Raw genomic sequence first — 23,919 nt, 5'->3', positions numbered from 1 at the left:
GTCCAACTCAAATCATGCATCATGCATGCATCATACAGATCCAGCTTTCGGCACAAAAAATGTTACTTCCAAGCTCCATTTTCCTCGAGGTAGCCATGGAAACTACCCTGAATTGACGTCAACAAAAGTTACATACGCGTCATGCAATATTCAAAAAACACTTCTTGACTTGAAAATACTAGCAGTAGTACAGCTGTAATCATGGTAATTGAATCAGGGGTATTGACTATTCATTGATTGTACCGGTACTACTCCCTGGTTGAAGCCTGTTTGTTACCACCACATGTACCGGTGAAAGTATTTTCAACTCCCTAAACCGTTACAAGTATTTCCATTTTATTTTGTGAAATTTCACCCTTTGTAGCGTCTCCTGCTGTGATATTTTACTATGGCGTGTGTTCCTGGTGCAGAGGAAATGCTATCAATTGCCAAAGGCTCGAATAAGTATGTGTCTGGTATTACTGTACAGTATTAGTATTTCGAATTCAACAGGGGATTTAGTATTACTGGTGTACACGTGCAGTATGAACATGTAATGATTATGTGCGCATGGTAACAATGTCAGCACATACAGCTCATTGATTTGGCTGTCCTACTCCTAGTGCCATTCTGCCTCTTGGTTGAGAAGACGGCTATAAAAGCTTGTGAAAACTGTGTAGTGTTTTGTTTTCCATTGAGTATTTCAGCACAAACATGCAACGTACATGGTTCCTGATGCCCTTCATGAAATTTTCAAAAATTGCCCCATTGTACTTCATGGCGTACATGTATAAGAATACACAGAAAAAGAATGCAAAGTACCAGCCCCCCCCCCCCCCCCCTTCACTGTATGTTTGAAAGGCTTGTGTTGAATGGCTTGGTATGGCTGAGAAGTGCATAGGCAGTGTTCAAGACTGTGAATTTCTAGTATGAATGGTTATGTGTATACATGTACCTGCACAATCTAGTCCTCCTACCATCATTGAATTAGACTGAAAGCATCAACGATTCGGCTTAGTGAAGAACCAATACAGATGTGCGTGTTGACATGAATGAGTGTTTTGCATTTACTGTATACTCTTGTGTCTGTGTATGTCTGTGCATCTCTGCTGGTTGCAGTTCATCGATCGGAGATGATCAAGTCCTGATGTTCTGTCGCAGCTCGGCAGACATGCTGAATGGACACCTGGAGAACTATTTGCCATCAAGTAGCATTAGAGAACAGATCGGCATTGTCGAGTGTGTGTCAGAGGAGCAGTCTAGCAATGTGACAAACTACATTCGCTGCTTACGTAATCTGTGCCCAGATGCCGATCATCAGAGTTTGATTGGGTAAGCTTGAGTAGTGTGTTTTTCATGTACTAGTGTCGTATTTTCCGGATTATAAACCACCCTGGATTATAAGCCGCTCCCAGTTTTTTTTTGTCACGAAATACAGACATCCACCCTGTATGAAATACAGACATCCACCCTGAATGAAATACAGACATCTACCCTGTATGAAATACAGACATCCACCCTGTATGAAATGCAGACATCCACCCTGTATGAAATACAGACATCCACCCTGTATGAAATACAGACATCCACCCTGTATGAAATACAGACATCCACCCTGTATGAAATACAGACATCCACCCTGTATGAAATACAGACATCCACCCTGTATGAAATGCAGACATCCACCCTGTATGAAATACAGACATCCACCCTGTATGAAATGCAGACATCCACCCTGTATGAAATACAGACATCCACCCTGTATGAAATACAGACATCCACCCTGTATGAAATGCAGACATCCACCCTGTATGAAATACAGACATCCACCCTGTATGAAATACAGACATCCACCCTGCATGAAATGCAGACATCAACCCTGTATGAAATACAGACATCCACCCTGTATGAAATACAGACATCCACCCTGTATGAAATACAGACATCCACCCTGTATGAAATACAGACATCCACCCTGTATGAAATGCAGACATCCACCCTGTATGAAATACAGACATCCACCCTGTATGAACTACAGACATCCACCCTGTATGAAATACAGACATCCACCCTGTATGAAATGCAGACATCCACCCTGTATGAAATATAGACATCCACCCTGTATGAAATACAGACATCCACCCTGTATGAAATACAGACATCCACCCTGTATGAAATGCAGACATCCACTCTGTATGAAATATAGACATCCACCCTGTATGAAATACAGACATCCACCCTGTATGAAATACAGACATCCACCCTGTATGAAATACAGACATCCACCCTGTATGAAATACAGACATCCACCCTGTATGAAATACAGACATCCACCCTGTATGAAATACAGACATCCACCCTGTATGAAATACAGACATCCACCCTGTATGAAATACAGACATCCACCCTGTATGAAATGCAGACATCCACCCTGTATGAAATGCAGACATCCACCCTGTATGAAATACAGACATCCACCCTGTATGAAATACAGACATCCACCCTGTATGAAATACAGACATCCACCCTGTATGAAATACAGACATCCACCCTGTATGAAATACAGACATCCACCCTGTATGAAATACAGACATCCACCCTGTTAATGTATATCACCGTTCACTTAACCATTGTAATATAAGCCACACTGACTTTTTTTTTGGGTGAATTGCAAGTGTAAAAAGTGTGGCTTGTATTCCGGAAAATACGATAGCCATTGTGAGAACAGTGTAGGGCCTAGTCTCACTCTGAGCTTGGCCATCAGTTTGTTCTCACCTAGCGTAACAGCACTTCACGGACTCGCTATTACAACGTGCTTCATTGATGCTCGATGGCACTCCTAAGGCTGGGTTTGTTTTTGTCTACTTGATGGAGTAGAGTAGAACGGATGTTGGAAAAAAGAAAAGAAGGTAGAGGGTTGTTCATGAACGCTCATTTGCCCATTTCCGTACAACATTGATGTGAAGTCCTTTTTTTGCGATATCTACAGTGCGATGTACTCTATTTTGTGGAAGTCAGTACTCCTGGTCATACCAGTACAGAACTACCGTACCTCTACCAACTTCTACCTGGTAGCTGGTAGAGCCGGTAGAGCAAGGAGAATCTTCCGGTTGGGTAGAGAAAACGAACACATCTACCGGAAGCATTGGGAGACCTTCGAATTCAATGTGAACTGTCAGGGAAGTGAGCTGCCTGAATAGAGAAAGAATGCCAACCCCGAACGTTGGCATATTTTCTCGCTTTTCTGGCAGTTTCTCTTCCCTGACAGTTTACATCTACCGAAGGAAGTAGTTTCTACCGAAACCTGTAAATCAAAAGCGATCGCCCCCTAACTCTCGCACGACCTCCACACACACACACGGAATATTCCAGGCATCTACGAACAATCCCTTGTAGACAATCGCATACATGTACCTGTACATAGGTGGAGAGATGCTGAGAAGCACGAGTGTGGGCTCAGGGCTGGCATTCATTTCTTGTGTTATCGTGTAGGCTTTGCCCATGTCATGACTAATAATTGTAGCCCGTGGTTGTGCATGGTGTAGGTGTGTGACTCTGTATACAAGTGTACTATGCGACTATTCAAACAGTGTGCATGCCTGTTTGCTTGGTGTTATTGTGCAGGGAGTCTACAGTGGTGTCCAGCGTTGCAAGACTTCTCCATCTTCTACTGGCTGTCAGCTCACACTGTAAGTTGAGTGTTGATGCCATGCATACTGTGTATGATAGTGAAACCTCTCAATTTCCATTTTTCCCTAAGGCTACAATGCTACTTCTACCATAGAACCATCCTCTGCTGCTAATAATAAAAATAGTCTTCGGGCCACGTTCTCCCATCGCACTTTTACTCTCTACATTGACACAATAGCTTGATTATCTTCTTTCTCAAAACTTCTTGTGCACCGTTCAATGCATGCAAATGCATTATACGTGCAGTGACACACGGGGCCAGCGATCATGCGTGCGGCTGCTTGTGATGCCACAGGTACAGATTCGATCGCGGAATGAGAAAAGTAGAAAATGGCTTGACATAAACGTGTCCTCTTCCTTTGTGCATTGATATAATATTATGACCGTTCTCTTCATTCTGTTGTGTCTGTGTGCCTCTTGTTCTCTTGTGTGCCTTTAGCTACTGAGTCTTTTACTCATTGGCCTCTAGTTCGTGTGTCACTACAGCTTTGTGGCAATCTAGCTGTAAACAGCATTGACAATGTAACCGTCCTCTGGCCATTGCTCTTCCCACACATATTACAGTAAGTGACGGACACGGCTGTTTCTTGAGTCTTCAAACTTTCAGTGCGTTTGAATGTCGGCCTCCGAGGGCTAAACACTTTTCGGCCACGTTAAAATTTCAATCTGTGCTGCTCCTGCCTGTATACACTGTTGTGCTGCACCTTGCTGAATATCTGTTGATGTACAGTGCCGGTATGTGTTGCTTAACGCAAACTGCTACCGTGCTCTCTTCCCATGCATGTGTACATATCACTGGTGTGTGTGAAATGTGCTTTGTCAGTATGTGTGTGAAATGTGCTTTGTCAGTATGTGTGTGTGAAATGTGCTTTGTCAGTATGTGTGTGTGTGTGTGAAATGTGCTATGTCAGTATGTGTATGTGGAGCACATCAGTGTTGTCCTGCTGCTTGCTTACCAATGTTATTGCAGGTATGTTATCATTGTTATCACACATCCAAACGAATAACACACACTTGCTGCATGTGTGTGTGTGTGTGTGTGTGTGTGTGTGTGTGTGTGTGTGTGTGTGTGTGTGTGTGTGTTTGCGTGTGCATGTGCGTGTGCATGTGTGTGTGCGTGTGCGTGTGCACCCATGTATCACAGATTTGGCATATCCAGTACTGACGATCGTACAGTCAACATTACAGCAATGGTGATTGACACTTGCCTGGCTGTTGATCCTAGTCGCAGGTAATTTCCTTAAAAGCTTGAGCTGGGTTTGTAAGAGGGTTGAGGCTTCCTGTAGCTCCAATGGTCAGTGGGAAATGTAGGCCAGCAGGTGTCCTCTGTCCACGAGCACCGTGCAGTCTGAACTCATTTGTTTCCATTAGTAAGAACAGCACTTCAGTAAATTATCATCATCAGGTTACCATGGTTACAGTAGTGTGCTGCAAGTCTACAATGGAGCAGCTATATACCAGCAAGTGGTGTGAAGTGTCCCGTCAATGTCTACAATGGAGCAGCTATATACCAGCAAGTGTTGTGTGAAGTATCCCGTCAATGTCACTATGCTGCCGCAATACTTGTTGTGTGAACTTGATTGTGAGGGGGAGGCTGTCAGCGGGAAAGTGCGGAAACCAGGTAGGTGTAGACTGCCACCGCCAAACTAGCACTGTGCTGGTTTGCCACTACACATAAAACATATGCGATGATCTCACTCGCATAACCTCTATAGGCTTTTGCTTGGCAGTTTGGTATATCAGTGCGCATGATGATACATTGATCTTGTGATGGGCCTGTGTAAGGTTATCAAGCTTGATCTTTTTCCTATTTATTCGTATGTGTACACTGCATTGCTACTGGTAGATCCTATCTACACACAGATGTCACCAATGGCAGACCACTTCTAGCCAAGCTTCTCCTCGCAACAAATGAGCGGCCGGAGCTGGAATTTCCGTGAGTATCTGTAGTAGACCTGGCACTGTGGATTACTCATGCATTACTCATGCACAGCTCATGCACAGCTCATGCACAGCTCATGCACAGCTCATGCACAGCTCATGCACAGCTCATGCACAGCTCATGCACAGCTCATGCACAGCTCATGCACAGCTCATGCACAGCTCATGCACAGCTCATGCACAGCTCATGCACAGCTCATGCACAGTGATAACTTCCTTCTATTTGCGGGGAGCAAACCCTTTCCTAACCCTCCCCTTAGTTTTCTTCTACAGTCAGTTTCAAAAAGATTAGCAATCCTGGCGATCGCCCGGGGAGTTTGCCGTTTTACCGTATGCGCGCTCGAGAGCTGGCTGGAAAAACTCACTGTGAACTCGAAGAAATAATCTGCGCGAAAGCATGAAAAATGATAACTCACTCACGTCGGTACATGTACGTCTGGTTTACAATAAACGAGTTCTTCCTCGTATCGACATGGAGTCAGAGAGGACATGTCGAAAGTGTGGTAAATGTTGACGAGCGGGGTGGGTCCCAATTCGTTTCGTGCCCAATTTCTTTGAGCTGCTATGCAATTTACTCTCACGATGTGACGAAAACGACATCGACACAGACTCATTCCCAAGGCCATGACTTGGCAAAGCTATCCTTGTGACTTCGACGACATTTTGAGAAAAGCAGACACCTGTGAAAGCTGATAGAAGACGGCGTTGACTCCTAAATTCAAATAAATTGGCGATCTTGAAATACTGAAATACATGTAATTCTCAAAGAGAAATCGATCGATCGATGTGCCGTTGTATTCAACAACACGTAGCTGCAGCGCAATGACTTCCGTGTTCACTCACACCGTTTCAGTGTGTTCACATGGCGTGAAGCAGTCAAGTGTCAGTAAGTTCGGCAGGAAACGCGAGCTCCAACAACAACAAGTCGTTTGGCGCAGCCACCTTCTTTGGCTTGTACTTTTTGTACCAGCGTGATCACCAAAACTATGAAAAAAAAGTTTGACTTGAAGATAGTTTGGGATTTGAACTCACAACTTCATGGTCAGCAGACAGCATTCATAACCACAAGGCCAAAACGGAAAGGATAAATCGTGGGTTTTGATAAAAAATCGATACTGACATCCAGGGCAAATTGTAAACCATGGGAAAAGGCCGGAAACCTGGCCGAAATTCTGAATCCTTAACGGCTGGTCCAATTGTTCCGAAACCTTCACAGAACAATTTGCCGTGTCCTAACAAGCCATTCTATGTACTTTGTTGTCCAAATTTCCCTTATCTTCGTACTTTTTAAGACCAAAACCTGATTGCTAATCTTTTTGAAATGGACTATAGTCACACATGTGAAGTGCTGGGCAGTAAAATTTGACTATTTGCTCAAGAGCTTGTTGTAAAATGATGTGTTGTTTTCCTGTGTGATGGCATTCCCCGAACTGTCTTCGTCTAGTCGTGTGTATGTGTGATGTGAGCATGCGCGATGTTGTAGTCGACAGTCCTTTTGTTAGTCTTCTTGTTCATCTCTGTCAGAGTAGTCTGCTTTTCCGTAATGTCAATAAGTGGAATAAATAATCATAATGTAACAAACAAGTACTTGTCCTTTGTGTCTTGCGTCCCGGGACCGGAATGGCTGTGATTCCGTTACGTGGTGCCGAAACCCGCTAGCTGCACCATGAGTTGAATGGTGGTATTATGAACTGAGCTGGGTTTCAGAGCTGCTGGCCCTCAGTGACTGTTTGACTTTAGGTGTAGAAAGTGTAGCAGCCAAGGTTGGATTTCACTAACCAGCACGACAGTACTCTATTGCCATGTCCATGGCCAGTGTATCATTAAATTTTGCGTGTGTGTGTGTGTGTGTGTGTGTGCGTGTGTGTGTGTGCACGCATGTGCACGTGTGTGTGTGTATTTTGTTGCAGGTTGCGCCTGGCTGAGCAACTGGTATCTGGCGATGACTTTCCTGCGCTGTACAGTGCGCTATCAGATCACATTGAAGCGCGGTAGGTGGTGTACATGTATGATGAAACCATTCACTGATTGTGGTGTGCATGTATGATGAAACCATTCACTGATTGTGGTGTACATGTATGATGAAACCATTCACTGATTGTGGTGTGCATGTGTGATGAAACCATTCACTGATTGTGGTGTACATGTGTGATGAAACCATTCACTGATTGTGGTGTACATGTATGATGAAACCATTCACTGATTGTGGTGTACATGTATGATGAAACCATTCACTGATTGTGGTGTACATGTGTGATGAAACCATTCACTGATTGTGGTGTACATGTATGATGAAACCATTCACTGATTGTGGTGTACATGTATGATGAAACCATTCACTGATTGTGGTGTACATGTATGATGAAACCATTCACTGATTGTGGTGTACATGTGTGATGAAACCATTCACTGATTGTGGTGTACATGTATGATGAAACCATTCACTGATTGTGGTGTACATGTGTGATGTGCAATAACACACTGTGTAGCAGTCCTCTGTTAGACGTTAACTTAATTGATAAGATGTGTGTTGCTCCGAAGGCCACGTATGTCGTACTGTATAGACCCAGAGTTTGTGCAGTACTCTGCACCAATGTCAACCTGCACACGTTGACATGGTACGCTTGTTGCAGAATCACTGAATCCAACGACACTGCCGGCGCACGCAAGCGCAACACACACAGGCCACCGGCACAGACAAATTGGTTATGGCTCTGACTAATTGGATAGGGCACCATACACTAAGCATGGTTGAACTTGCAAGCAAGCACCAATCGGGTAGTGACAGAGCAGTCTACCACACCACTGTAGCAGAGTACGCATGTTCAGAGTCTCTGGTACAGTTCTTATTGTATCTTGGCCAAGTACATACCGCTGTATCTCTGTATTGATACTGTTGATGTGTGTGTGTTATGCGATGTGCGGTGTATGTTGTGTGTGGTGTGGCGTGGTGTGTGATGTGGCGTGGTGTTTGGCGTGTGCTGTGTGATGTGGCATGGTGTGTGGTGTGGTGTGTAATGTGGTGTGGTGTGTGGTGTTTTGTGTGATGTGGTGTGGTGTGTGATGTGGCGTGGTGTTTGGTGTGTGATGTGGCGTGGTGTTTGGTGTGTGATGTGGCGTGGTGTGTGCTGTGTGTTGTGCTCCCAGGGTAGTCATGGTGGATTTGTTGAATGCAACACTGTCAGGTGAGAGCCCACGTTTCTACAGTGCATACAGTCAGTCTAACTTGGTTTCTCATTGAGTTGCTACTCATACTCCCAGTTTCACACCCAGGATGCTCTTCAAGCAGCCAATGCATCTCTCTCTCTCTCTGTATTCAAATTCAGGGCTAGTACTTGTATAGTAGCACATGGTTGTCGTCTTGGTTCACGTGACATGTGTCACACCATGCTGTGCATGGAGAGCTACAGGCCTATTTCTTCGCTGTGAAGTGGGAATTATAAGGTAAAACAAAGACCAGCTTCACGGCAAGGCTGCTCAAGGCTACGACCTTGTTCTTCCTTGGCTCCCATCATGATCTTGACTATTGGATCAAGATCGTTGAGAGAGTTCTCCCAGCGGCAACGCTTCGCACGGGACTCATCATCGAATTGCCGTTCTTACCTACTTGACTATATTGAAACGATATGGCTCAATCCTGAAAAGTGGGGTGCGACTTCTAATCGAGGAAATAAGGGTACTGTAAGTCTACGGACTTTCGGCGAGTTATAAATTCAGCCTCCCAGGGCTAGAACACATTTCGGCCGGATTCAAAGTTCAGCCGGCACTGCTGCTGCCCGTATACTAGTACGCTGTCACACTGAACCTTGCAAAATGAAATGTCGGCCACAACAAATTTTAGGCCAAAAATGCCCAGGCCAGAAATAGCCGAAAATAAATATGCGCCGAATATCTGTTGATTTACAGTACTGTATACGGTATTATCTCTAATAATTAGTTGGCCATTGATCGAATCCGGCTCCAGCACTAACAATACATATGCATACCGTATTATCTCTAATATAAGCACGGTCCTTTATTTTTTCAATGTACCTCTGCCCCGTGCTATTAATGGAGACGTTCCTTTATTGGAGACTGTTCCATTATTATTTCAACCTCATTTCAGAGGCATGTTGCCATGCCAAATTCATGTCAGACACACACATTTCAGGGTTTTTTCGCCGGTACAGATAATGAATTTACACAGTGTGCTCATAATGGAGACTGAGCACTTTTTTTTTTGAATGCCGCCCCAAGGTGTTCTATTATTGGAGATGTGCTATTATTGGAGACTGTGCTTATATTAGAGATAATACGGTATCTCTATACCTGGTTAGATTGTACCAGTACACCCTGTATCTGTTCTCTCACATGCGTCTATCTGTAGTGTATGAGTATAGTGGATGGCTACACTGGAGTCTTCGCACTTTGAGAAATATCTGTAGACTGGTAAGGTTAACTCTCTGTCGCCCTTTCATTGCTTTCTTTCAGATCATACTGATTCAACAGCGTCCCCGTCAACCACAGCCACGTTTCAATCTGGCAATGCTGTTTTCGCAGAGACTGCACTCTTTCTTGCTGCACAGTGTGGAACATGTGCGTCTAAGCTACCTCTCACAGCGCCAGCAGTGGCTCACAAGACACCTCACGTACGTAACTTAAAGTAAATGTGTTCTCTCTTTCTGTCTGTCTGTCTGCCTGCCTGCCTGCCTGCCTGCATGCCTGCATATCTGTCTATCACTTACTATCTCTGTCTCTCTATCTCTCTCTATCTATCTATCTCTCTCTCCTCTCTCTCTCTCTCTCTCCTCTCTCTCTCTCTCTCTCTCTCTCTCTCTCTCTCTCTCTCTCTCTCTCTCTCTCTCTCTCTCTCTCTCTCTCTCTCTCTCTCTCTCTCTCTCTCTCTCTCTCTCTCTCTCTCTCTCTCTCTCTTTCTCCCCCCCCCCCCCCCTATCTCACTCAATATCTCTGCCTTAGCTATACCACTAGTTGCACCTCTTTACAAATCTTTTTTTCTTTTGAAGTGAATGGAACTTCACAGCTTGCTATTGGCTATCCGATTTATGATTTGTTAACAGTCAGGGAGTCCGGGAATGGTTTGTACATGTACTTCTTTTTGGCATCCTCAAACATATTGCGATAAGAAGGTTGAAATGCTGAGGCACTCGCATATTTCAGGAGAGGAATTGTAGGTACAGTAGGTATCGGTTATAGCGTGGGTGTTTGAAAAACGACTTTCTATTCTTATTTCCGATATTTCTTACACACGATAAATCAAGTGTGGCATATCATATGCATGTGCGCATGGGCAGGAAGATCATCGTACATGCAACGCAGTACTTCTGTGCATGTGGCTGGTCATAGTCCCATAGGCTTACCATGTGGCTATGCAACATGAGTTACATGACCACAACAGTTGAATCTGCAGCACTACGACGCAACGAGAGTCAGATCAGAACGGAAATGGACAGATGTAACTACTACAGGCGATACACTTTGTACTAATCTGCCATGTTTCGAGACACAAAGTCCATTCTTAGGACCGATATATTCTACTATGGGATAAAATTGCTTGTAAGAATAAATGTGCACTTGAAATCCATGTTATGATTATGAAAACATGAGCGTTCATTCTTGTAGGCAGTATATTCTTTTACACGACCACGCTATAACCGATACGCACTGTATTTGGGGGACGAAGTAAGAACTCTATTCCAAAGCTAAAGATCAGTGCAGTAGTGTACCTGAGAACCGAGTCCTTGTGAATGTCCCTGCTCTGGTCCACCCATTGATGGGAGATTTTGTTTTCCTTGCATGTGGATATTAGGCCATGTGAAAATAATATTTATTATATTGATTGCTTATTGTCTGATTTTCCCAAGAGATCGGGGTGGGCGGGAGGTATTTTATTTTATGTTTTATTTTGCTTGTATGGCTGTGTGGTAGGCGTTCGCTTGACATGCCTTTTTACTCACTTTTCTTTTGAAGCCATTTTGCGCAGAGTGAGATAAATCCATGTGATGCAGATGAATCATCTGCCTCGAGTAACATCCTGCAAGATAATTTTGAGGATGCAAGTATGGAAACGTGAAACAACCAACGTAGGACAACAAAGAAAATCAGGCAGCTGATAATCTCTTTCACTTTTCAATCCAATAGCACCTACATGTATGATTTAATCTGCCGACTTTGCCTTCCAAGATCTATAGCCACGCTGATTAGAGGCCGTATAGGCGTAGATCGCAATACATACAGTACATTTACTGGAACTATTAAAATTAAAAAAATTAAAATTTGGCAGGGAGGGCGAAAATTCGGGGCGGGCGCTGACGATAAACAATCAAATTTTTTTACTTGGCCTTACTTGTCTCTCCCACTTGAGTACGGATGTTATGATACACACCGAAAACGTCAATGCACTCGTTAACTCTGTGATATTTCAGTTGATGTTCATGAGTGGCGTTTAAACATGCTCCGTCCACTCCATATTGCTCAGAGGTTGAGGCTTCTGCTCTGAACTCTGCATATACATGTTAGTGCGGTGATCATTGTCAGTCATTGTATGCATGCATGTGTATGTGTGTGTGTGGGGGGGGGGGGGGGTGCATGTGTGTGTGTGCACGTGTGTGTGCATGTTCGTGTGTATACAGATTAGTCTGGCGCTGAGCATTATCCAGTACTTAAGCTACCTGTCGTCACGTATGGATGGTCGTCACATTCTGCTCAAGTATCCCAAAGCCTTCACAGCTATCTTGGGTATGCTTTGCTTGATGTGCGCTACTACAGTTGTGGCCAAAGAATCTGACCCATTAGCCGAAAGCAGTGCCGCGCGCGCGCGTGTGTGTGTGTGTGCGTGTGCGTGTGTGTGCAGGTGGACGGGCGTACGCACCATAGTTGCATGAACAAACTGTGGTTCTGCACCTGAGCACAATTCCGTATTTCATTTTCCATCACTGCAGTCTTCATGTGTCGAGAGCGGTGGGGCGCGGTCACTAAATACAGATCTTATTTTCCACAAATGTGACCAATCCATGTATTGCAAATATATTGGCCAATACCATTGCATACCTATGTGTTGACCCACTATAGAGCATGTAGTGAGTTCCCTTTGTCTCTTTTTGTCGTGGCAGATGCTCTCCGGCGACTAACACCAGCAGCAGCAGCAGTAGGTAGTCAAGCAGATCAGACCATCTATGCCAATGAAGAAGAGGGCAAGAAGAGCACCTATTGTGGTGTAAAGCGAGACTTGGTCCGTTGTCTGGCCAACCTGATGTCATTGGAGCCGTTCAAGGATCAGGTGCGTATCATACTCTTGTGCTTGTGTGTCTGTCTGTGTGTGCACGTGTCAGTATGTGCGTAACGGCAAACCTTTCAGCCTCTCCACCTTCCTCAACGCCTTCACTATCCTGTGAACATTACTGCATGGATTTCCACTGTCTGCGAAATGTTTTCTGTGAATGCAACGCCTGGTTACAAGACCAAGAGAGCGATTTGGGAGACAACTGAATCTTCTGTTTCTTCAACCTGATGGAACGATATCAAAAACGTAACAAAACAAAGAAAAAGCCCTGAAGAAAAGTACGGCAGCACCAAAACACAACAGAACCAAACCTACTCCGTGCGGTGCCCAAACGCGGCACATACACGTGCCAAAAGCAGCATCTGGCGGGAAAACAAGCACTCACACGTGCCAAACAGCGGGATCTGGCGGGAACATGAATCATTGGATATGCATAATACTAAGCAGTTGGTCATCCACAGCACTACTATCTACATGCATACTGGATCTTGTGAACAATTTCTCCCCTACCTTGATTAAACGCAGATTAATCAACTAAAAACAGAAAGGTAAAAAAAAAACAGAACCTAGTAATATGGAATATTTGCTCTAGACTATATCAAGAATCAGCCGCATATTGCTGGGCACACTACACTTGTAGAGAACAGTGACCAGAGTAATGTTATGTTGGAATCCAGAATAAACCGATATGTCATGGTCCATCACTTTCAGGTTACAAGAACAGTCATACATAGTTCTCGTACAGTTTTCTCGCTGCATGCACATGTATCAGAAGTCCACCATCTGACTTGTCAGCACCTGCGATCACTCAGCGACAAGCTTGCACAACTGCGTAACCGGCCGCACAAGGGACGTGCCGCGAACTTTGACTTTGCAGACTCGCACGTGCCCGTCGGCTCCTGGATACACCTCCTCCACTCGGCCAAGTCTCCACTGACCTCGGGGCGCTCCGGTGTCGACCACGAGGACGATGTCGTTAGCTGCCAAGTCTGGTTGTGGTTGCCGCCATTTCATCCGCGGATGTAGCAGAGGCAACATCTCGGTCATCCAGCGCTTCCAAACTTGCAGGACTAACGTTTGGACAACTCTCCACCGCTGGCGCAGATTGTGTGGGACATCATCCGTGCCCTTGGGTGCAAACGGCTCGCCCTGGTGCCCATACAGAAAATGGTTGGGCGTTAGCGGGAGAAGATCCCTGGCGTCGGCAGACTGGTACGTGAGTGGCCTAGAGTTGAGCAAGGCCTCCGCTCCAATCATGGCGGTCGCTAGCTCTTCATCATTGACTTCTGCACCTGCCAGCACTGCATAGATGGCTCGTTTAGCCGATTTCACTAACGCCTCGTGAACACCTCCAAAGTGTGGAGCGGCCGGCGGATTGAACGTCCATTTGATCCCTTTGTCAGTTGCGCGGAAATGACCTGCAGGGGAATACCCCGGCGGCTCGTCATCCGCAGAAAGGCGTTCATAAAGCTGTCAACGTCCAAACCACTAGCCAGCTCAAGGTGTACGGCACGTGATTGTAGGCATGTGAACAAGCAGAGGTACCTCTTTTGTCGAGGTCTTCCGCGTCCTTGCTTGGTCATGAATGGTCCAGCATAGTCAACGGCGACTCGAGAGAACGCCCGCAGTGGCAGGGACACGCGCACGTCTGGTAATGGCGCCATTAGCTGAACTCCCGGCTTCACACGGCGACGGTGGCATAGGGCACACTTCTTCTCCCACGCCTTAATCTTCTCACGACCCGCAAGTAGCCAGTATTTCTTCGACAGGAGAGCTAGCGTGTGACTGACACCAGCGGTGTGGTGATTCTGCTCGTGCGCTTCCTGTACAATGAGCTGCGTGACCCAATGGCCTCGTGGTAGAATCACAGGGCACCTCGATTCCTCATCCAGTATCTGTGCATTCTTAAGGCGGCCGTCAACACACAGAAGTCCATCGTCGTTCAACATTGGCCGCAGCTTTGTCAGCTTGCTGGAGGTGGGTATGGCCTTGTCTTTCTTCAGCAGGCGGTACTCTTCCAAGGTCTCTTCCTGCGCAGCTGCGATAATGCTAGCCATGCTGCTGTCCAGCTCATCGACTGACTGTTGACCAGTGCCTCGAAGCTCTGCTGGTGTGCGACAATTCTGCACGAACCGCGTCACCCACGCGCGAAGTCGCACGAGGCGGTTGAGACTCGAGAACCTCTCCGGAGCTAGCTTCCACGGAATCCCATTCTCTGAGGCTCCCAAGACCGATGTTACGAGTGCCACTGACGATTTCTTTGGCTTTCTTGTGTTCTTCTGTTCCAAGCTTGCTGTCGACATCGGGTCCTTGATGCCCTGCCCTGGCCATTCAAACTCAGCAGCTCGGAGAAAGGCTGGGCCTGACCACCAACAAGTGTCCTCGATGAGATTACGCGCTGCCGAGCCGCGGGAAAGCACATCTGCAGGATTCTCTTTAGTCGGCACGTGACGCCACTGGTCAGGTGCAGTGTGCTCCTGAATCTCTCCGACGCGTGTTGCGACAAATGGCTTGAAGGTACGTGCGCGGTTCCGTACCCAGTGGAGGACATTTAGACTGTCTGTCCAGATGACAGCATCACGAACAGGCAAGCCAAGTACGTCCGACGCCCAAGCAGCTAGTTGCGTCCCAATTACGGCAGCAGACAGCTCCAATCGTGGAATTGACACGGCTGTAATGGGAGCTACGCGAGACCTGCTGGCGATGAGCGTGGTTGATACATGGCCATCTTGGTATTCACAGCGAAGATAGCTCACTGCGCCGTAGGCGCTTTCCGATGCGTCGGCGAACACATGGATCTGTCTGCTGACGGGTTTTCCTGCGTTGACGTCTTGCAAACAGCGTGGAATTTCGAGCTGAGCCAGCTCGTCTAGCTCCGCGTACCATCTCAAGGCCCTTCGGTGGAGCTCCTCGGGGAGAGGGTCATCCCAGTCAACCCCCTGCAGCCACATATCCTGCAGCAGGATTCGCGCGTTGGCGATGAAGGGTGACACAAAACCCAGCGGATCGAACACACTGGCCATCGCGCTCAGGAATGTACGCTTGGTGACCTTCTTTGCATCTGGTGCAGTTGGCTTGAACGTGAAGAGGTCCGATGTCGCAGACCACAGCAGTCCGAGTGTCTTGACGCTTGGCAGTTGCGGACAGTCGAGACCAATTTGGCTCGCTCGATCCTCCTTCGGAACCCTGGCCATGACGGCTTTGGAGTTAGACAGCCATTTGCGAGCGTGCATTCCAGCTCCTGCCCAGCACTCCATCAACTGTTCGTACATCATGATGCCCTCGTCGTCGTCCGCCGCAGAGTCCATGGAGTCGTCCATGTATGTTGATGATAACATGGTCTCGGCTGCTAGTGGGAACTGAGACGCATGGGCTTTTGCGTGCTCCTGCGATACGAATTGTGCCAGGAAGGGTGATGCATTGGCACCAAAAACCAGTCGCTGGAACTCATAAACCCGTGGCGGCACCGCGCCGTCCAAGTCTCGCCACAGGAATCTGTGATACGGCCTATCTTCTGGCGACAGTCCGACTCTCAGGTACATTTCTGCGATGTCGCAGATGATGGCGACTGGGTTTTGGCGAAAGCGCGTCAGCACACTCGGCAGTTGACGCTGTAGCTTTGGGCCTGGCAGCATCATGTCGTTAAGTGATACGCCGTCGTACTTCGCAGAGCCATCAAACACGATGCGCGTCTTCGTTGTCTCCTTGTCAGGTCGCAGTACCGCAAAGTGCGGCAGAAACCATTGCCGACCAGGACTCAGTTCCTCCTCCAGGACCTCTCGCACATAGCCTTTTGTGACATAGTCATGGATGATCTTGCCATAGGCTGCCGCTGCCGCTGCGTCTTGACTGAGCCGCCTCTCGGTGCTACGTAGTCGTTTCACAGCCGCAGGAAAGTTGTCCGGTAGATTGGGACGCTCCCCACGCCACGGTATACCAACTTCGTAGTGTTCATCGACCAGCTGTAGCGACTGCTGGCTTGCTCGAACTGCCTCCCTTTCCTCAGAAGACAAGACGGGTTGCTGTGGCTGCATTTTGTTGAACTCCTCAATGACCCACAGTTGCGCAAGGCTGTCGTGGACATCCTGTGGCGCCGTTTCCGTTAACAGTGTGACGGGATCTGACTCCGCTGTGCGGTGAACGGGGCCGACGCATGTCCAACCCAATGGTGTGAGTCGGGCAACTGGTTCGCCTGGGTTGCCTTGGACCTCCTGCAATGACGTGTGTAACTCTGCGCAGTCCAGGCCAATCAAAATGTCGATCTTCCGGCGGGTTTGCAGTTTCGGAAACGGGACCGCCATGAGGTGTGGCCATTGCTGTCGATTCTGTTGCCAATTGACGCACTGCTGCTTCCGACTACTGAGTCAGCAGTGTACGCTTGTAGTGTGGTAGCTGATGTACCGTCGACGCTCTTGAGCTCCACCATGACTGGTGTCGTTCGGAAGATCTCTGTGCGTCCGCTCAGGACTTTGACCGTCAATGTCTCCTCTTCGCCAGTAAGCCCAAGTTCATTGGCCACATGGGAGCTGACGTACGAGTTAGTGCTCGCATCGTCGAGAAGCGCATTCACCCGGAGCTCAGTCTCGCCATTTCTCACGACAACTGGCACGGTCCGCATAGCTACGGCTTTCCCTGCTCGCGATGTAGACAGAGTTGTTCCAGTGGCGCCGGCGTCACTTGTTGCTGGCTTCTGAGCAAAGTGCGGCTGAACGTTGAATGGCCTTGTAGGTGACGTCTGGGCCTGAGATGCTGGCGTCTGTGTACCATGCAACAGACGATGGTGTGCCTTGGTGCACCCGCTGATACCACACGGCTGCCCCCATGAGCAGGCGCTGCTGCTGTGCCCTGTCTCCAGGCAACGGAAGCACAAGTTCTTCTCCTTTGCGATTTTCCACCGTTTGTTGGGGTTCGCCGACTTGAATGTCAGGCACCGCCATGTCTTATGTGCACCGTGGCAGACCGTACAGGTAGATGTCGGCTGGCTGGTAGTCACCAGTGTCCTCGGCTTGTCTTGTCGATGGTCCCTGATAACGCGGGATTGGTCGGTTTTGCTGCTGGCGCTCGTACCAAACCCAGTAATTGTCTCTGACGCAGTCACCAAGAATTCCGCTTCCAGTAGGCAGAACTCTAGCAATCCCTCTACAGATTCGGCTGATGTGTGATCGTACCGCCAGCGATGATATCGTGCAACAATTCGCTCATCGAGCTTTCGGAGCAGCATGTAGTAGAACGTGCCCGCCCCCAGCTCCGCACTCCTCCCGGCATCCTTGAGGTTCACCACGGCTACTGACAACAAGTCAGCGAACTGTTCCAGCTCTTTTGCCTTGCCATAACGCACTTGCCTCATACTGTCAATCTCCTCGAGGTGGATTGCCACCCGACGCCGCTCGCCACCATACTTGCGCTGAAGCAACGCCTTTGCTGCTTCATAGGCCGCCGCCGAATAGCCAAAGCTGTCAATCGCTTTTAGCGGCTCACCTTTGAGATACTGCCGGAGTCTCAGCATCTTGGACTCGACCGTGACAGGTGCGACGTCAACGCACGATGAGAATGCCGCCCACCACGAATGAAAGTGCCGTTTCTCGCCCTCGAATACAGGGATGGCAATCCTCTGCATGTGGGCCCATGGCGCAGGCTGATGCGTGGTGCGGGAGGCTGCTGATAGCGAGGCTGCAGCTGGGTTATTCATGCTGTGGTGTCCGGCTGACGGCTGGTTGGAAGTGACTCCAGGGTGGACGGCTGGCATCCTTGGTGGAGCTGTTGCAGCGGCCATACGGCCTGGCGTAAAACTGCTGGCGGTGGGCCTCAGATCGTGAATAGATGATCCGGGTGGTGTTGTACCCCGCGACTGGGTGCTGGACATGGTCATCGGGTTTGCTGCTGATTGCTTCGTTGACTGGCTGAAATGCACTGCCTTCTTGTCACCATTCCCCCCAACTTGAGATGTGGTGGCCGTAGAACTGGGTTTTCCAGCAGTTCCGGTTGTGCCGCTGGATAACGGAGCAGATACTGCAGATGAAGCAAGCAGGGGCAGAGTTGTAACAGCCCTGCTGGCACTCCTTGAGCCAAGACCGGTGCTACTGCTGACTGTAGTGGCTACTGGAGGGGTGGCTGCAGTACCTGCATCATGCTCACCACTAGCACTACCAGTACCCGTGCCTGTACTTGCACTTGGGTGATTGCCAGGTGTGGCTGACAGTAGGCTGTCACTTGGCACTAATGGAGGAAGTGGACCTGAAGAGCCTCCTGAGCTGAGCCACTCATAGCTGGGCTGGTCAAGTGGATACTGACTTCCACTGTAACTGTGCACTGGATTTGAGTCAAATAGTCCACTGCTGGATCCACGCCCTGGCCGGTCCTGCACGTCATCACTAGTACCACCAGCAGAAGTGCCAAAACTCCAGTCCTGCCCTTGGTGGAGCGCTTGGCCCAGCAGAGCTTGGGAAGTACTGGTTATCGCTCCTTCCATGGCTGCGGAGAACTGCACTTCTAACTTCTCCAATTCCGTGATGAGCTTTGTTCGCTCCTTCCATGCACTGGTCTCATCTGACCAGTTCGACATAACCGCTTCCAGAACATCACCCGTGGCATCCACTGCTCGCGTGTGGAGTCTGGATAATTGATCCATGTCCTCTGTGGATATCGTCTGTCCTGCTGCCACTCTCACGAGAAGTCCGCGACGGAAGTTGGTGAATTCCGTTTTAGCTTCGATCTTCACTATTCTCATGTCGTGCTCCGTCTTTTGGTAGCTTGGAGTTTCTTCGTCGGAGGACCTGTCATCCTCATGCTCAATGCCTGTATCTGGCCGTCGATCCCGGCCCGAGCTGGCGGCCTGGTCGTCCTTTGACAACTCCCCCGGCGCAGCTCCTCCCGAAACCGAATACTCTTCAGCCATCGCAGGCGTGCCGTCGGACTGCTCCGACAAAACTGACTTCTCCATCTAATCGCTCAAAACTATCTCTTAAAACCATCCGAACTGCTACCAATTTGGTTACAAGACCAAGAGAGCGATTTGGGAGACAACTGAATCTTCTGTTTCTTCAACCTGATGGAACGATATCAAAAACGTAACAAAACAAAGAAAAAGCCCTGAAGAAAAGTACGGCAGCACCAAAACACAACAGAACCAAACCTACTCCGTGCGGTGCCCAAACGCGGCACATACACGTGCCAAAAGCAGCATCTGGCGGGAAAACAAGCACTCACACGTGCCAAACAGCGGGATCTGGCGGGAACATGAATCATTGGATATGCATAATACTAAGCAGTTGGTCATCCACAGCACTACTATCTACATGCATACTGGATCTTGTGAACAACGCCCTTCTCTCTATTCTGCCATCAGAACTGTCCAATCACGGAGACTCCCTCGATTTAGGCTAAGGCCTGTGGAGACTCCGTGAAATTTATACAAAATACAATATACAAATCAACTTCGGCCTATCTTCCAACTTAATGCCCTGTATTTTTCTGGCGCATGGAGAAAGATGATGGCCATTTTGTTTCCCGTGGTAACTGTGCATCTTCAAGCATCTGTACTCTGTTGTGTTTGTGTCTGTGCATTGTAGCTATGCGCCGAGGAAGGCATGTCTGTGCTGCTGAACAATTGCCGCGTGGATCACTGTAATCCATGTATCCTCCTCAATAGTCAGGCTCTATCGTTCTCTACCCCCCCCCCCCCCTCCCACTCCCTTTCGCTCTCTATTTCTGTGGAAAAATTCTCTTTCCTACTGTACGCTTCTCGCACCACCCAGAAAGAGCCAGATCATGCGTTGCTGTAGGTTTGCCCAACCCTCAGACAAGTCAAGTTGTATGCATTTATGTTGTTCAGTGGTTATTCACCGGTTTGAGGGAAAGACGCAAACGGGAAAAGTCTGAAGAAAAAATTGATTAATGGAGTGATGTTTTCCATGCTTTCTGCCGAGTTATTTCTTTGACAATCAGCAATATCAGACCTTGGCCAGTGGTCAATTCTAGCTATTCACAATGCGTGCGAAAATCACCGTGGAAACCAAACAGTGATTGCAAACCTCAAGAAGCAAGGCTCGGCGGATGTTAGTCTTCTGCGCAAAATGGGCATGGATGTGGATATCTCCGATGACGGTACAATCAGAGTGAAGGCAGCCTCTCTTCCGGAGTGATTCGCACAGCACTGTACAGGTATGCGCACTGTGTACTTCTCAGAATGCTACATTTTCACTTTATGGTGAACGAGCATGGGTTGTTAGTTGTGTTATGTTGTGCTGTGGTGATGGGTTCGAAACCCGAATTGCTTTACCTGTTTTTTTTTTTTGTTTCCTTTACTTCTTGTAGGTCTCTGGTGATCAACCTATCCACGGTAGTGTGCACATGATTTGTGCGCAGACCAGCAGGTTGGCTTTGCATTGATATGCTGAAGTGAGCAAGAGCCAATGTGACAGCCATGACTTCGGGATGAGGACACCAGCATCAGTTTGGACACGGTGTCCATGCTCTCCAGATGCCCAGCAGCTCTGGAATATTTGCTTTGAGAACAAGCCATCTTACACTACAGCAATGCTCTGGTCTGACAAGATCAACCGTAGTGCACGATGACTGGCTAGTTCGCAATGACCAGCTAGTGTGTGGTGACCAGCTAGTGTGTGGTGACCAGCTAGTGTGTGGTGACCAGCTAGTGTGTGATGACCAGCTAGTGTGTGATGACCAGCCAGTGTGTGATGACCAGCCAGTGCGTGGTGACCAGCTAGTGTGTGATGACCAGCTAGTGTGTGGTGACCAGCTAGTGTGTGGTGACCAGCTAGTGTGTGATGACCAGCTAGTGGGTGGTGACCAGCTAGTGTGTGGTGACCAGCTAGTGTGTGGTGACCAGCTAGTGCGCAATTGTTTCTTACACTGGTCTACTCACATAGGTGCATCTACCGTATGTGTCGGTTTTGCCACTTGCCAACTTTATAAGGGCTGTACTCTCAAAGGCCAGATGACGCTGCAGAATCGGTTGCGAGAGTGGCATGGATGCATTCCCACCAATGGAGAGGGCCTAGAGATGAGATTGGCGGTATGAGCGCCCGGATTCTTCGCCCGCCACTCGAGATACAGTGCAGAGCCTGTCCCCTGGTTGTACATGCACTTGAAGCGTGCACTCTTCTTCACCTGTGTTCCACCGGCACCAGTAGCTCATCAGTACCTGATCCCAAGCTGCTGCTGCCGATTTGGTAGCATACCCCTGCACAGGATGCAGCTCAGCTGCATTGCAGACTGGTTGTGCACACGGACATTGCCACTCTGCTCTCCAGACAGTTGAGTGGAGCTGCACACTACAGCTGTACTACCTACTGGCCGTTAGGGTCACTGTGAATGATACTGCACTTCAGTTTGGACCACACTGTACACCAGGGAGTACTTCCTGCTGTACAATGTACATCAGGGAGTACTAAAATACCGGTATTTTAAGAATTCTCCCTGATGTACAGTGTGCAATGTCACCTGCCGGCAGTGCATTGCAATGTGTGCACTGAGTGCTGCGCAGTCTGCTCTTCTTCTTCTTGCCAGGACTTTTGGTTTTATACACGATTTTATTTTTGCGCGCCACCGAACTGCTCTCGCTCATCACACTTATAGTGCTGGTGGGACTACCTAACACAACTCACACACAGTTATCAGCTACATGTCCTTACCTGGCTGTACCGGCGTGAAATTTGACTCACTATGCTGTTCGTGTGTGCCCGGGCCCGGCCCGGTGTAGTACCCAGAGCCTATTGGCGCAGGGCATTGAGTGTAGCATCGCAATTCAGCTGCTACGAGAACTTACGAGTCACGACACAGTTGCCACTGCACTACTGGTGGTCGAATTGTACTATCATGATAATCCGACTCTGCACGTTATTAATTTCTTATCCAGCAGCAGCTAGCTGGCTTGCTCGGCGAGCTTCAGCTGACCTAACATCTGCCTTTTAGAAATTCGACTTGAGGTAGGATTTCTCAGATGTGGGTGCCTACTGGAAGCCAAGTAATTAAATGAAGATGAAGGCAGCTGACATGCCGCACTATCTAGTGTAAGAATGTGTTCGAATTCGATATCCATGGGCATGTATTTGCATGAGAATTGTGTACAGTCAGACCTGTAACTAAAGACCACCGTGACTAGCGACCAACCTGGTACTACAGACCACTTTGCCAGGCACGGATCGGAGGGTCTCACATTCATATCATCATGGTTGTGCGGTGTAAACCTCTAACTAAGGACCACCTGCCACTAAAGACCGCTTTCTCTGGCCATGGCATGGCCCCAAGGGGTGGTCGTTAGTCACAGGTTTCACTGTATTGTGCTTGACTTCTCACGCGTGCACGGTGTCACAGACAGTGCAGCGGCATCATTCATTTTAAAGCAATCTGATTGACAATCGTAGTATCACCATGGCTCCTTATCAGGCCATCGCCACACATGACAGAGACATGGACATTGAATTCGTACCCCTTTTTTGACTTGCGATGAGTTTGTGGGTGTGTGTAACGGTGAGAACGACAGAGTTGAAGCAGTGAAATAATTGTGTTACGCAGTGACACCGAGTTGCGTGAACTCTTACAGGATGTGCCTGGGTGTGAGTTCAGTCACATTTTGTGAAGAATCAACACAATTACATAAAACGAATCATCAGATACAGTAATGACTATTATACAGAGTCTGTCACTCAGTAAAATCACTGCAGCTTCACTGGATGCGTGCCTCCGCCGCCACTAGCACAGCAGGGGACTCCGGCACGGGAGGAGCAAACATGCTCCTTGAGCCACGCAGGCACATAGCACCACAACGCACCAGGGCAAACCCAAGGCGGCAGCGCAGCAAGGAGATAATCTGCCCGTATGGCTCCTAATTACTCTTCTCAGCCAGGAGAGAGGCGATCCGCGTGAAAAGAGCATTGGCATGCTTGCCATAGGCCCATAGCCACCAGAGGCAGAAAGCACAACGGGCACGAAGGATCGGCATGCTCAACTTCGCGTACTCGCTCTTCGTACTTCCGGCGCTTTTCCTGTTCATGACGTCTGTAGCTAGC

General features: G+C 48.2%; 1 protein-coding gene across 1 annotated transcript; it reads left to right on the top strand.

The window, feature by feature from the left end:
• The first annotated feature begins 169 nt into the window (after positions 1–169).
• On the top strand, positions 170–22,849 carry LOC135817658 (ataxin-10-like). Its single transcript, XM_065330884.1, has 14 exons — positions 170–444; positions 1,099–1,311; positions 3,604–3,668; positions 4,109–4,232; positions 4,814–4,900; positions 5,516–5,605; positions 7,521–7,601; positions 8,758–8,795; positions 10,081–10,238; positions 12,240–12,345; positions 12,720–12,886; positions 20,458–20,521; positions 20,843–21,049; positions 21,203–22,849. The coding sequence occupies exons 1-13, from the start codon at positions 389–391 to the stop codon at positions 21,028–21,030; spliced, it is 1,437 nt and encodes a 478-aa protein (XP_065186956.1). The 5' UTR covers positions 170–388; the 3' UTR covers positions 21,031–21,049; positions 21,203–22,849.
• The last annotated feature ends 1,070 nt before the right edge of the window (positions 22,850–23,919 follow it).

This window comes from Sycon ciliatum, chromosome 5 (genome assembly GCF_964019385.1).
Source record: "Sycon ciliatum chromosome 5, ocSycCili1.1, whole genome shotgun sequence".
In the NCBI taxonomy this organism is placed as follows: domain Eukaryota; kingdom Metazoa; phylum Porifera; class Calcarea; order Leucosolenida; family Sycettidae; genus Sycon; species Sycon ciliatum.
Note: the sequence above shows the minus strand (reverse complement) of the source record. Positions and strands in the feature narration are given on the sequence as shown.